Raw genomic sequence first — 14,913 nt, 5'->3', positions numbered from 1 at the left:
GCTCAAGTACTTCCCTCAACTGAAGTCTGTGTAAATTCTGGTTTGATCCACACCAAGAAAAACTGACTCCATAACAAGAGTTTCCACTTGACCCCAGTTAGGATGAGCTTTCACATCCGCCTTGGTGCCATATCTGAGACTCCTCATTAGAGACTTCCAATGGTCTGGTGCCCTGATTCTGACTTTAAATTGACTGGTGTAATTCGTCTTATGTCCACCAAATTCCTACCCACTGCATGGTTGCCTAGGAACTCACGGAATCTGCCTAGCTTCACAGCAATGATGATTTGATCAAACAACCCAAAGGACACCCTCTGTTAGTCACCTTCCTCAGAGACTAACTCTAAATGATGTTGACCATTGAGTGCATATCTAACTCCAGCTAACTCCTTACCAAATTCTAGTGAGGCACAGGGGGGAGCTTTGACGATTCGAGTAGAGATCAGCAACAGGGAAAGAAAGTTATAGCCATGTTGGCTCCACACAGGTGCAAAGCAGAGGGAAAGCAAGTGCATGCTGAGGTGGATTGGCCCCAAGTTGAGAGCACAAGGAACCCATGTCCTGCCCAGGCAAAGGGCCTCTCTTGTCTAGTCACCGCTGGGAGACTTCTCTTCCTCACTGCTTCTCAATGTCAGGTAGTAGATGCGGTTGGCCTCAGGGTAGGTGACGTTGCTTAGAGGCAGCCTGTAGATGGCGGGGTTGTTGGTTGTTAGGAGCAGGAAGACAAGGGTGGAGAGGCAGAAGGGCCAGGTGCCTGGGGGCACGCCAATCTGTAAATTAAAACACAGGGGTCTGAAAATGGTCTGAAGCCCCAGTGACATGGGAGGAGGGAGAAGGATGGAGCAGTGGGGGATGGGGTAGGGGTGCATTTTGGAGATCCCCTACTAATGATACTGGTTTCTAGATTTATGACATCAAAGTCAAAGTCAAAGTCATTGGTCAAGGACTTGGTGGTGCTGGTGCTTTGAGAACAATCAGAATATTCTAATGGTGGAGCTGAAACTCATTGTAGAGATTATCTTATCCTTGGGAGGCCAAGTGGAGGTGCACCAGGTTAAGTGCTCACACTGTAGTGCACAAGGACTGGGATTCAAGCCCCTGGCCCCCACCTGCATGGGGGAAAGCTTCATAAGTGGTGAAGCAGGTCTTTAGTTGTTTCTCCCTCTCTATCTCCCACTCCCCTCTCAATTTCTCTTTGTCTCTATCCAATAATAAATAAAAAAAATATTTAAAAAAAATAAAAGAAGAAATGTTCTCATTCAGTCAAACACAAACCTCTGTCTGTCCATCCATAATCTCCTAGGCTGACACTATTATTCTCTCTTTCACACATAAGTTACACACACACACACACACACACACACACACACACACACACACACACACACGGTAAACCTTGACCAAGCCTTTGCTTTGCTCTCCCACAAGACTCCAAATGTCCTGACTGGGGTAGGGCTCTTTTGTGTAGAGTTGGGGAGAACTGAGACTTACCACCGACATTATGTTGGCTAGCGCTGCTCCCAGGTATGCGCAGAACAGGGCTGAGGAGGAACAAGAACTATCAAGAGTCAGTCCCCAGGGCCCACACCCACCCATCTCCAAGAACATGGGTCCCTGACTCCAGCAATTTGAGTCTGCACATGTATCAGACAAAATGGATTCTGAAAAGCACCCTCGTGACTAAGACTCTCTGCTACCAACATGCTGTTGGACCTTAGCTAAGTCCTATGGGGGTTGGGCCTTACTAGGTTCCTGGGTTAGGAGTTGGGATCCAGGAGTTGGGACAATGAGGGAGCTCATCTGGCCACATTTCTCCCTTCTCTTTCCTTCTCCAAATCCCACCCTGCAAGTGCTGAGTTTAAATCTAGCTGAACTCTGAAGCTCCCCAGATTGTTCCAAGCTCAGGAACCTGCTACTTCTCTGAAGACCAAAGAAAGTTACAGCCTGAACTTCCAGATATCTGGCCCTGGCGCACAGCCCAGGCTGGAGTCCTGTATCTACCACTCTGGAAGAAGCTTTGGTGGTATGCCATCTCTTCATCTCTTCCTCTCTGTCTCTTTCTGGAAAAAATTATGCAAAAGATTTAATAACACTGACTTGAAGGGATACATGCACCGCATGTTCACAGCGGCTTTATTCACAGTAGTAAAAACTTGGAAACAACCAAAATGCTCTTCGACAGATGACTGGATACACAGTTACGGGACATAGACTCAACAGAGCATTATGCAGCAATAAAAAGGGATGATATTTGGGGAAAAGTGAATGGAATTGGAGAGGGTGATGCTCAGGGAGGCAAGTAAGGAGGTGAAGGACAGCTATAGAATGGCTTCACTCATGTGGAATATAGAGAACTGAGTATACAGATGTGATTAAAAAAAAAAGTCAACCTATTTTCAAGACTGTGGGAGAACTAGAGTGGTTATCTCTGAGGTTGGGGGATGGGGACACAGACCTTTGGTGATGGGGCTGGTGAAGCAAAATAAGTATGCAAATGAGACACACACACAAAAAAAGTACAGACAGTTCAGCCTTCCTAATTATGCTCTAGTCAAGCATTTTCTTAGATAAAAATTGAAGTGCTCAGTTTAAAAATAAATGTTTTAGTCTTTGGGAATAGAGTGCAGTCCTCTCAATTGTATATGCCAGAGCAGTGGAAATGTTAGTGTTATCCCTCTCTAATAAAATACATAAATAAATATAAAAGTAACAAAAAGTCCATTCCCTCTCCTTTTCCTATATAAAAAAAAGTGGACTTGAACTGACTAAGCCCTAGTTAAAAATCTGTTCCTCTGACTTGACAAATAATTCCTGAGCTCACAGTCTCTATGTCCAGCCTGTGTTGACTGTAGAGGGGGGCACAGGGACTTTGAATCCTACACAATCTCTTTCTTTTAAATTTTTTTTCTGGTATTATCTTTATTTTCTTATTAGATAGAGACAGCGAGAAATTGAGAGGGAAGGGGTGATAGAGAAGGAGAGAGACAGAGAGACACCTGCAACTCTGCTTTACCACTTACAAAACTTTCCCCCTGCAGCTGGGAACTGTAGGCTCGAACCAGGTCCTTATGCACTGTACCAGGTTCAAGTCCAGCCCTTACAGCATGAAAGGAAGCTTTGGTGCTGTGACCTCTTTTACTCTCTTGATCTCTCCCTCTCTAACTGAAAAAAAAAAGAGAGAGAGAGAAGAAAAGAGGAGACTGGGAAGTAAACTTCTCTTGGCCACTAATAGTTTAGGCTTAGGGAAAGTTCATCGAGTCCCCTCAGTCTCACTGTCTCACCTGGAGACAGGGAAGACCATCTCCATTTGACATAGGGGGAGCTTCTGCAAACCCTAACTACGAAGGGACCCAGTTTAACCACCCCCACTGCTGCTCCGTTCCAATGAGAGCCCACTCAGATCTTCCAGATACCCACCACAGATGATGGCCAGCAGGTGGGTCTGCCAGGTCAGGGCGTAGAACATGCCCCCAATGGCGATGCAGGATAGGACACAGTTGTAGCTCCAGAGGCCCATGTAGATGGTCTCGAAGGGTGTGGCCACTGTCAGGGCTGTGGGGGAAGGTGTGGTGTTGGTGTTGGGTGCTGGGCTCAAAGGCCCCCTTGAGGCTAGTGGCTTACTCCTGCGGCTTCCACCCACAGGCCTACACCCTCCCAACCCAAAGAGCCTGTGCAAATGGCAGTTGATCTTGGGAAACCAACAATGAGAAGAGACAGCAGTTTGATCACACATCACTCCTTTTAGTGCTGGGGCTGGGACTCCTGTGGCCTGAGCAACTCCATTTCAGGAGGAAGGATTTCAACAGAATAAGCTCTGCATCCAGTGATTGGGGGGCTGTATGTGTGCATATGCACATATACAACCATGCACACGAACACACTATCACACACATGCAAACACACACATATGAATACATAACACACATGCACCTATGCACACCTGTACACACTCACAAACATTCAAACACACACTCATACACACCTGTACACCTGTACACACTCACAAACATGCACACACAATCACACATGCACACACATATACACTCACATACACATACACATACACACACACTCACATACACATGTGTGTATCTGTCTCTGTTTTTCCATCTACATATCATATCTATTATCTATCTATCTATCTACTGACCTGGAAGAATGCTACCCCCAAAGGGTGGGATTTGATCAACGATGGAAACTGGACAAGGCACCGCAAGTCTAATGTACTAGCTTCACTGTGTGAGCTTTGATAATTTTCAAGTAAAGAAATTTTCAGTTCTGCTTCTAAACAGTTCTTGGAAAAGACTGAAAGAAGCCAACAAACATCTATTACCAAGAGGCCCACCTCCACTGTTTGACTCTCTTGTCAGCACACACGGAAACGTGTGCGTACAAATATACACACGTGGGAAATATTCATGATATCCAAGTGGTGATCTAGTTTGGGAGATGATGCACTAGTTGACTCAGAATTTCAAAGCATTGGGTTTTTACCCCTCTGATTGTGTCCAGTGCTCCCCAAACCCCTGGGCCATCCTCCTCCCCCCCCTGCAATCCCTGAGGCCATGGTTTGCAGGCTGAGTGGGTGACCCGTTCTCCTGCCTTTCTCAGTGCCTCTGACAACTACAATCTGCTCTCACTGGGGACTCAAGAAAGGGGAACATAAGCCCCTCACCTTGAATGCTTAAAAATGTCACTAAAGGGGAAACATCCCATTGAGCATGTGTTGCCATGCACAGGGACTTGGTTTTGAGCCCCTGTTCCCCCACTTGCTGGGGCAGATGCTTCATTATCGGTGAAGCAGGTCTTCAGGTCTCTCTCTCTCTCTCTCTCTCTCTCTCTCTCTCTATCTCTCCCCCACCCCTGTCATTTTCTCTTTGTCTTGTCAAATAAAATAGAAAAGAAAGAAAGAAAGAAAGGAAAGAAGAAAGAAAGAGAGAAGAAGGAAAAAAAATGGCTACAGAGAGTGGTGGATTTGTAGTGCCGGCATGGAGCTCAGGATCAATCACCATGGTGGCAACAGGTGTGGGCAGCTCAGGTTTGAGCCTGGTCCTTACTGCAGAGGAGGAGGCTTTGGCACTGTGGTATCTTTCCTTCTCTGTCTCTGTCTATTTCTGTTTGTGAATGTTGACTCAGAGGAGTGAAGCCCCAGTGATGACAAGAGAACAATACCATTTGAAAACAAAGCTAAGACATTTGCAGGGGCCCCCAGGGGCAGGGGTGGTTTCAGAGAAGTTCTCCCCAAGATGCCCAACAAAGCCGGGCTCTGGCCTACCTGCCAGCATGCCCACGATAGAGCCAATGGCAGCGTGTAGGCAGATGAGAGGCGAGCAGATGAACAGTGCCACCAGGATCATGCCGCCTGTCCAGGGGTTGTCACAGCCGTACACCTGGCCGACCCCCACGGGGATGGCTTGTAGCAGCTGAAAAGTCAATACACCCCGGGTCACTGGAGCACAGGCTTGTAATGACGGTCAGTGAACCATCCTGTGGGGTAATGGCTTGGAACAGGGGGTTTCTGTGCCTTACAGTGTACAAGGTGGCATGGGAGGGTGTGAGCTGGCACAAATGGCTCTCCACTCCAGCACCCAGCAGGCATCCGAACACTCCTGCAGAGCAGGTAGGCCCCCGGCACAGGGGCTAGGCACGGGCACTTCTGAGGGACACATGGCTTCTGCTTTGAGAGCAGCAACACCCAGGGACCCTAGGACCATTTCCCTAGACTGCCAGGGGGTGGGGGGGGGGACAAGGCACCATAGGGGGTTCCTCCAGACCTTATGAAGTCCTAGAATGTGTCTGAGAATGTTGGACATATCCTAGGCCATTTTGCTGGATGGTTGGACCAGTCACATAGCTCACTGGTGATCAAGGCAGAGCCTCTAAATGGACTTCTGGAATATGGGGGTGGCTGCATAGCAGTGCTCCCATGAGCCCCCAACTCCCCGTTGTGGGGTTCAAGATGGAGGAGGAAGCCCTTCCTTCACTCTCCAGGGGCAGCTGGCATTGCTGAAGGTGGGGTGTGGTGGTGCATCTGGAGAACAGAAGGAAACCCCACACTCCTGAGCGTGGGCACCATTGGATGGTGTTGGAACTGGAAGTGATGGGCGTGGCTGTGAGATAAAGAGACCTTCTCTTGCCACACCGAGTCACCCACACCTGACAGCCCCCCAACCCCAGGACACAGAGGGAGAGGAGGGAGACTGCAAGGCTCTGGAGAGCTCTGGCCTGGGAGCTGGGGGTTGCATTTTTTTGGGGGGGCTCTGCAAGAACTCATTGTGAGACCATGGGTTTGCTGGCTTCTTGCTGTGGCCTCATGGTTTTTCTCAGCACCATGAGGAAGTTTCACCCCAGCAGCTCATCTTCAAGCCTTAAAGTCCTGCAAGGGGCTGGGAGGCACTGCACCCAGTAAAGTGCATGTGCAAGGATATGGCCTTCAAGCCCCTGGTCCTCATCTGTAAGGAGGAAGCTCCAAGAATGATGAAATGACACTGCATCTGTCTCTTTTTCCTTTTCTCTATACCCCCTCTCTTATCAAGTAAGGGGGGGAGAGAAAGAGAGAGAGGGAGGGAGAGAAAGGGGGGGAGAGAGAAGAGATAGAGAGGGATAGAGGGAGAGAGGGGGAGGGAGAGAGAGGGAGAGAGAGAGGGAGGGAGGGAGGGAGGGAGAGAGGGAGAGAGAGAGGGAGGGAGGAAGGGAGAGGGAGAGAGAGGGAGAAGGAGAGAGGGAGATAGAAGGGGAGAGATAGAGGGGGAGAGAGGGATGGAGGGAGGGAGAGGGAGAAGGAGAGAGGGAGAAAGGGAGGGAGGAAGGTAGAGGGAGAGAGAGAGGGAGAGAGAGAGAAGAGAGAAAGAGAGAGAAAGGGAGAGAGGGGGGAAGAGAAAGAGAGAGACAGGCAAAAACTGGCAACCCAGAGCAGTGGATTTGTTATGGAGGCAAGGAGCCCCAGAGATAACCTGGGTGGCAATTAAAAAAATCTACAGACTTTTCTCCATCATCAACCCATGTTTCCACTCTGAAGACAGTAACTTTTTAAGCTTTTTTAAAAAAATCATCTTTATTTATTTATAAGATAGAGACAGCCAGAAATAAAGAGGGAAGGGGGTGATAGAGAGGGAGAAAGACAGAGAAACCTGCCACCCTACTTCACTACTCGGAAATCTTTCCCTCTGCAAGTGAGGACCAGGGGCTCAGACCTGGGTCCTTGTGCACCACAATGTGTGCACTTAACCAGGTGCACCACCTCCTGGCCCCTCATCTCTGGAACACCTTTTAACGGTTAGAACTGTTCAAGTTATAGCCTGTAGGGTCTGTGCAATGAATGCCAGAGTGGAACCCTGGTTTATTTAAAGGACCCCTGAAAAGACGTTGTCCATGGCTCCCCATTGAACTGTGCCAACAGGAGGAAAATCCGTGTAGCATATGGTCCCTTTCTCTCCTGGTTCTCAGGAATGCAGGACCTCATCTTTCACTGTTCCCCATGGGCACACAGATTCTAGCGCCAACATGAGGGAATGCTTTTCTCAGGAAGAGAGTCTGGAAGAGAGGCTTCCTCCCAGGGATCCATGTTTATCCGGATGAGCTGTGCCCCCCCGTCCCCCCCCCCCCACAGCCTGCTCTACCTGCCATGTTGCTCTCCAGGCCCCAGGCGACACCCACTGTGCAGGGCAGTCAGTCAGGTGTGCCTGGAAATTTACTGGTCTCTGCATTCCAGGTAATCTTGTGGAATAACAGACAAGTGAGAGAAAAAGGAAGTCACCCCCCACCCCAACCCCCAAACAGTAGTTCCTGGAGAAAGAAGGAAAGAGCTTTGAGTCCTCCAAACCGGAAATGGAGGGTGTGGGGGCCAGGAGCCTGAGTGGTAGTGTGGGGATAGCTGAGAAGGTAGGGATGGCCGCTAGGGAAGCGGGTATGCATCTTGCTCCTCTCTGATGGTTTGATTTTGAGAAGAACAAGAGGCATCTCTGGTCAGTGGGCCTCTCCACTCGGGTGTCCTCAGCACAGGCAGGGCTGGCTGTCCAGCCTCACAGCTGGGGAAGGTGGACTGGGGGCTCACAGAGGCTCCTGCGCTGTCACTCTGTACACCCTTCCTAGGCATGGCTGAGGGACAGAGGGCTTGTGCTCTGGATGCGACCCAGGTAGTATCCCTCACAGCCAAGTGGACAGTTTTTCCATGTGCCCAGAGTTTGGGCTTCGAGGTTTTCTCTCAGCTCCTGTACCAGCTACTTTCCATTCAAGAGTTGGGCTTTGCTTTACATGCAAGGCTCTCAGGCTTTCTCTTTTCTTAGGTTTAGGCCTTAGCTCTGTCACTGATCCTACTCTAACCCCAGCCTGTCAAAACTTGAAAAGAGGGGCTGGGTGGTGGTGCACCTGGTTAAACACACACATTACAATGCACAAGAACCTGGGTTCAAGCCCCCTGCCCCCACCTGCATGGAGGAAGCTTCATGAGGAGTGAAGCAGAGCTACAGGTCTCTCTCTCTCTCTCCTTCTCTATCTCCTTTTTCAGTAATTTTTCTCTATCCTAGTCAAATTAAATAATCAAGTTATAAAATAAAAAATAATATATTTTTAAAAATCCTTGAGAAGACTTTAGAAGCCTTTGCATTTTGGGTATTAGTTCTTGCCGTGAGGGGCATGGGGCTCTAGTCTGGTAGGTTTGGGTGCAGACTGTGGCTCTGATGAAGGACCCATGGGGTCACCCCCCCACCCCCAGGGTTGGGCACCTAAAAGCAGAGTCAGGCCATCTGTGGTAGAGACGTTTAGAAACTGGGCTGAGTGAGGGTGGTGAAGGGCTGGGCATCAGAATGCACAAATTATACTGAGGGTTAGATTATGGTTTCAAATATTCTAAAGATGATAATGGAAAACAAGATTTCCCAATTTCTCCAGACAGCCAAGCTCACACCAAGGAGTGAAGGAGGAAGGGGGTGGTTTCAGAGGAGTATAGACATCCCAACACTCGCAGGGACCCAGTGGGGGCAGGATACAAGTTGAGAAGGCAACTTACCAAGGGCATCTCTAGTTCCGTCCAGGTGATGTTGGGCACGGAGGACACAGGTTCCACCAGTGAGGTGGGGAAGAAGAGGTTGTAGTGGCCGGTGGCTGCCAGGTACAGGGTGAGGGCAACGTTGAAGGGCAGCGTGAAGACCGGAAGGTCCCATTTGCTGAAGATGGAATTCAAGGCGCTGGAGAGGACAGGGCTAGAGATAGACAAGACCCAGAGTCAGCACTGGAGTCTTGGGTGTGAGAACTTGTCAGCTCTCACCACTGTGTCACCCACTGCCCCTTCCTGCTACAGCCTTTCACAGTTCCCTGGAGACTCCAGAGACCATTTATCTGCCATTGGGTATAAGGTTCCCAATTAAAGCCTGCACCTTTGAAACACAAAATTAGAAAGCACTGTAACTTGTTTTAAGTAGAGAATAATTTTTAAAATAAATTTTATTTCCTTTATTTATTTATTGGATAGAGACAGAGAGAAATTGAGGGGGTAGGGGGAGATAGAGAGGGAGAGACAGAGAGACACCTGCAGTCCATTTACTGTAGGTGGGGACTCAAACCTGGATTCTTGTGCATTGTAACATGTGCACTCAAGCAGGAGCACCACCACCCACCCTTGGAAAATAATTTTTAATAAAATACTTTATTTATTTATTTTAATGAGAAGGATATAGAAAAAGGTACACACATGAAAAAGAGAGAGAGAGAGAGAGAGAGAGAGAGAGAGAGAGAGAGTCCAGAGCCCTACTCAGCTTTGGCTGATGGTGGGTGGTGCTAGGGACTGAACCCAGGACCTCAGAGCCTTAGGCAGGAAAGTCTTTTGTATAACCATTATGATATCTCTCCAGACCCAAGTAAAAACAGTAATTTCCATCCTGCTTTGTTCCTTAAAACAAAAACAGAAAAATAATAAACTAAATGGAATCCATGTAAGTGTCACATACTGCTTTTGGATCATTATGGCCACTATCTTGGGCCGTGAGAACATTCCAGAAATCTGACCTTGTAGAAGAAATGTACAGACTGGGTTCAGCTAAAATACTAGGAGCTCCTTTGGGAGCCATCAGTTGCTTGTGTCCTCTGTGTACATGGCCTCTTTCTTAGAACGAGAATGGATGGGGCCAGGCAGTGTCACACCTGGTTGAGTGCACACATTACAAGGATCCAGGTTCAAGCCCCTGGTCTCCACCTGCAGGAGAAAAAGCTTCTCAAGCAGTGATGCGGGGCTGCAGGCATCTCTCTCTCTCTCTCTCTTCCTCCTCTCTCAATTTCTCTGTCTCCATTCAATAATAAATAAATAAATATTTAAAAAATAAAACAAGAAGTCTATTAAAAAAGAAGAAAGAAGATGGATTTTGGAGAGAGACAGAAGGGGGGGCTACACATTCTAACTCCTGTTTCTCTAGACAGAGGAAGCAGTGTTGAGTATTTCATCTCTCACAATTTCAGTTTCTTTTTAAAAAATTTTTTTTTAGATTTTTAAATATTTACTTATTTCCTTTTTGTTGCCCTTGCTTTTATTGTTGTTGTAGTTATCATTGTTGTTGATATTGTTGTTGTTGGATAGGACAGAAAGAAATGGAGAGAGGAGGGGAAGACAGAAAGGGAGAGAGAAAGATAGACACCTCCAGACCTGCTTCACCGCCTGTGAAGCGAACCTCCTACAAGGTGGGGAGCCGGAGGCTCGAACCGGGATCCTTACACCGGTCCTTGTGCTTTGCGCCAACAATTTCAGTTTCTTTGGAAAGGACCAGTCACCCTAGACACCTAACGCCCTGTGCCGCCAGTGACCAGTGAATTTCGGGGCAAAACAGGCCGTAAACTGATCAGGTTGACTGGTACCTGTACGGAAGGCTCACGGATCTCAAATGAGCACTTAAAATGGCTGAAACCAGACTCCACACACTGAGCAGATTAGTCTCCGGGCTGCTGAGACAAATTGGTGACATTTCTCCAGCTCCCTTCAACCTGTATTGTCTGCTTCCCTGGTGTGTCAGGCACCCATCTCATTATCACTCGGAAAATCTCGATGACACAGTAAGAAAACTTCTCTCTCCCTCACATAGGACTCCCACCGTCCTGCTTACATGGGCTCACTGCCGCCTTCCTCCTCTCATGGAAGCATGGCTGCTCTCTTAGCAGGCCAATTCTTTGCCTTGTATTTTGGATTTTCTTTTTGTTTCTTTTTTTTAACAAAATTTTTTATTATCTTTATTTATTGGATAGAGACAGTCAGAAATCAAGAGGGAAGGGGAGATAGAGAAGGAGAGAGACAGAGAGACACACCTGCAGACCTGCTTCACCACTTGCAAAGCTTTCCTCCTGCAGGTGGGGATCTGGGGCTTGAACCTGGGTCCTTGTGCACTTTAATGTGAGTGCTCAACCAGATGCACCACTGTCTGGCCCCTGTGTTGTAATTTTGAATCCAGCTGTCTCAATGACTTGCTCCTACATTTCTTTCCCTCTTCTCCTAAGGCTTTAATTGCTCTCATTTAATATCTTTTTCCTAAATCCACGTTACACTACCTCCTATCTTTACAAACCCTTCCCTTGCATTTGACATTTCTCCAGTTTTTTTTTTGGGGGGGGTCTCTGTTCATGCCTCTGCTTCAGCATACAGTGCCCCTCACCCAGATCTCCAGAGAGCAGGCACAAGCTCAAATGTCCTTACATGGTGACTCCCTGCTACTGTCGTCTAGAATCATTTTCTCTTCTATCTCAAAGCTACTGTATATCCATAGGGTCATTTTCATCAACTACTTTGAGCTTAGTTTTTTTATTCACTTGTTATGATTACTTTTAATGTTGTTTTTGATTTTTTTCTTTGTTTACATATATACTTATTTATTTTGAATAGAGATAGAAGTTGAGAGGGGAGGGAAAGCTAGAGAGAGAGAGAGAGAGAGAGAGAGACCTTCAGCTCTGCTTTACCACTCATGAAGGTGGGGACCAGGGGCTTAAATCCTGGCCCTTGCATACCATAGTATGTACGCCATCACTCAGCCTCTTACTTACTTTTAAATTATTATTTTTAAAGATTTATTTACTTGGGCCAGGTGGTGGCACAGGTGATTGAGCACACATGTTACAGTGTTCAAGTACCCAGGTTTAAGCCCGAGGTCCCCACCAACAGGAGAAAGCTTTGCGAGTGATGAAACAGTGCTGCAGGCATATCTCTGCATCTCTCCCTCTATTACCCCATTCCCTCTTGATTTCTGGCTGTCTCTAGCCAATAAATAAAGATAATAAAAATTAAAAAAGATTTATTTGTTCATAGGAGAGAGAGGCATTCACATGGCACACAGAGAACAACAGAATGGTATATACAATGGCAAGGACTGAACAGAGAATCTGAGAGCCTCTACCGCCCTGCCAGCTGAACCATTTCTCCAGCTGGAAACTTAGTAGTATTATTTCTTCATAAATCTATTTACTCATTTTTATGAGCGAGAGGCCCCAGGACGCTGTCAGTACTGGCGTGTGTAGTGTGGAGGCCAAAACCTGGCACCTCATGTGTGTTAAGTCTGGAGAGATCTCTCCATCAGGAGTTCATATCTCTCTCTCCCAAGAAGAACATAAGCTCCCCGAGGTGGAGATTTTCTTTTGCTCACATCTATGCCCAATTTCTTGCTACTAGAACAGTTCCTACAAATAGCAGCTGCCACCACCAAGTATTCGTTTGTTGGATAAATCTGGAAAAAATGAGAAGACTGATGCCTAGCTTGTGATCTGGAGTTCAGGGGCCCTTGTACCCTATACAGAGAGGTGGCACAGAGCTTAGCCTGGGAAGGGACACACAGTGGCTTCTAGACCCTAAGGTTGGGACACAGGGTGTCATGAGGCTCCTTAGACAGCCCCCCACCCAGTACAGATAGCCACCCATCCAGTATAGACAGCCCCCCACCCAGTACAGACAGCCCCCACCCAGTATAGACAGCCCCCACCCAATATATACAGTCCCCCAACCAGTATAGACAGCCTCTCACCCAGTACAGACAGCCCCCATCCAGTATAGACAGCCCCCTACCCAGTATATACAGTCCCCCATTCAGTATAGACAGCCCCCACCCAGTACAGATAGCCCCACCAGTATAGACAGCCCCCCACCCAGTATAGAAATCCCCCACCCAGTATAGACAGACACCCACCCAGTATAGACAGCCACCCACCCAGTATAGACAGTCCCTCATCCAGTATAGACAGCTCCCCACCCAGTATAGATAGCCCTCCACCCAGTACAGATAGCCACCCACCCAGTATAGATAGTCACCTACCCAGTGTAGACAGCACCCCCCACAGTATAGACAGCCCCCACCCAGTATAGACAGTCACCTACCCAGTATAGACAGCCCCCCACACAGTATAGACAGTCACCTACCCAGTATAGACAGCCCCCCGATATAGATAGACCCCAGCCAGTATAGACAGCCACCCACCCAGTTCAGACAGCCCCCCACCCAGTACAGACAGCCACCCACTCAGTATAGACAGCCCCCACCCAGTACAGTCACCCACCCAGTACACAGTCACCCACCCAGTATAGACAGCACCCTCCCCCCCCAGTTCAGACCGCCACCTACCCAGAATAGACAGCCACTCATCCAGTCAGTGTGGCTGTGTGGGGGGTTTCATCTATATAGTTAAAAATCAAATCTATGCAAACAAAGACATGTTTTGGGATTCCCATGGGGGAAATCCCCCCAGAAATGAGAGCTTTAGCTTTTGATTCTCATGGATTTAGATAGAAATCTAAGAAGAAACACCAGTTTCCTAGAATCCCTAATGGACAAATTCATTTGCAAGCACCACTAAAAAGTAATGGGGTGGTACTTAATTAAACTCACAGGCTCGAGTCACTTCAGAGTTTGTCACCAAGAAGGAAAGAATCACTTACTCCTTAGAGATGCTGAACATTCACCAGCATGTTTAGGAGTTTGTGAGCACAGGGGCTGGGGGTGGACTTCTCCAGACTTCTTGCCCCTATGTGACAGAACCTCTGCTCTGGATCTCCTGGAACAACCTCAGATCCCAGCAGTCAGGTGAGCTACATGGCGCCTGGGAGACAGCAAAATGACTGTGCAAAAATCTCCCATGCCAGGGCTGGGTGGTGCTGGGTGGTGGTGCACCTGGTTAAGTGCACACGTGTTACCGTGTGCGAGGACTCGGGTTCAAGCCCTGTCCCCACCTGCTGGGGGAAAGCTTCGAGAGTGGTGAAGCTGTTCTACGGTGTCTCTTCTTCTCTAGTTCCACCTCCCTCTTGGTTTCTGGCTGTCTCTACCCAATGAATAAATAAGTATTAAAACAAAAAAGATTTAAAGAGAGGAGTCGGGCAGTAGCGCAGTGGGTTAAGTGCACGTGGCACAAAGTGCAAGGACTGGCCTAGGATCCCAGTTCGAGCCCCCCCAACCCCCCAGGCTCCCCACCTGCAGTGGAGTCACTTCACAGGCGGTGAAGCAGGTCTGCAGGTGTCTATCTTTCTCTCCCCCTCTCTGTCTTATCCTCCTCTCTCCATTTCTCTCTGTCCTATCCAACAATGACAACATCAATAACAACAATAATAACTACAGCAATAAAACAACAAGGGAAACAAAACAGAATAAATAAATTAAATAAAGAATATTTAAAGAAAAAAAAAACCTCATGCCTGAGGCTCCAAGGTCCCTGCCTCACTCCCCAGCACCACCATCAGCCAGAGCTGAGTAGCACTCTGGTCTCTCTGTGTAGCTTCCGCTCTCTCTCTGTTATTTAAATCAATAAATAAAATTTAAAAAAGAGTCACTGAGTGTATTGCACCAAAGTAAAAGTCTCTGGGGTGGGTGGGGGAGAGTACAGATCCAAAAAGGATGACAGAGGACCTAGTGGGGTTGTACTATTATGTGGAAAACTGAGAAATGTTATGTACATACTATTGTA

General features: G+C 47.8%; 1 protein-coding gene across 1 annotated transcript in view; it reads right to left on the bottom strand.

Annotated features, from left to right (window-relative positions):
* Positions 1–14,913, bottom strand: part of SLC14A2 (solute carrier family 14 member 2) — a 184,950-nt gene that overhangs the window by 45,421 nt on the left and 124,616 nt on the right. Inside the window, exons 6-10 of the mRNA XM_060173810.1 lie at positions 9,008–9,200; positions 5,276–5,423; positions 3,418–3,552; positions 1,492–1,541; positions 596–770 (exon numbers count right to left, since the gene is read on the bottom strand). Coding sequence (XP_060029793.1) covers positions 596–770; positions 1,492–1,541; positions 3,418–3,552; positions 5,276–5,423; positions 9,008–9,200 — 701 coding nt within the window. The remainder of the gene's footprint in view (positions 1–595; positions 771–1,491; positions 1,542–3,417; positions 3,553–5,275; positions 5,424–9,007; positions 9,201–14,913) is intronic.

The sequence above is a fragment of the Erinaceus europaeus genome, chromosome 15 (genome assembly GCF_950295315.1).
Source record: "Erinaceus europaeus chromosome 15, mEriEur2.1, whole genome shotgun sequence".
Lineage (NCBI taxonomy): Eukaryota > Metazoa > Chordata > Mammalia > Eulipotyphla > Erinaceidae > Erinaceus > Erinaceus europaeus.
The sequence above is the reverse complement of the archived record's forward strand: the minus strand, read 5'-3'. Positions and strand labels throughout refer to the sequence as shown.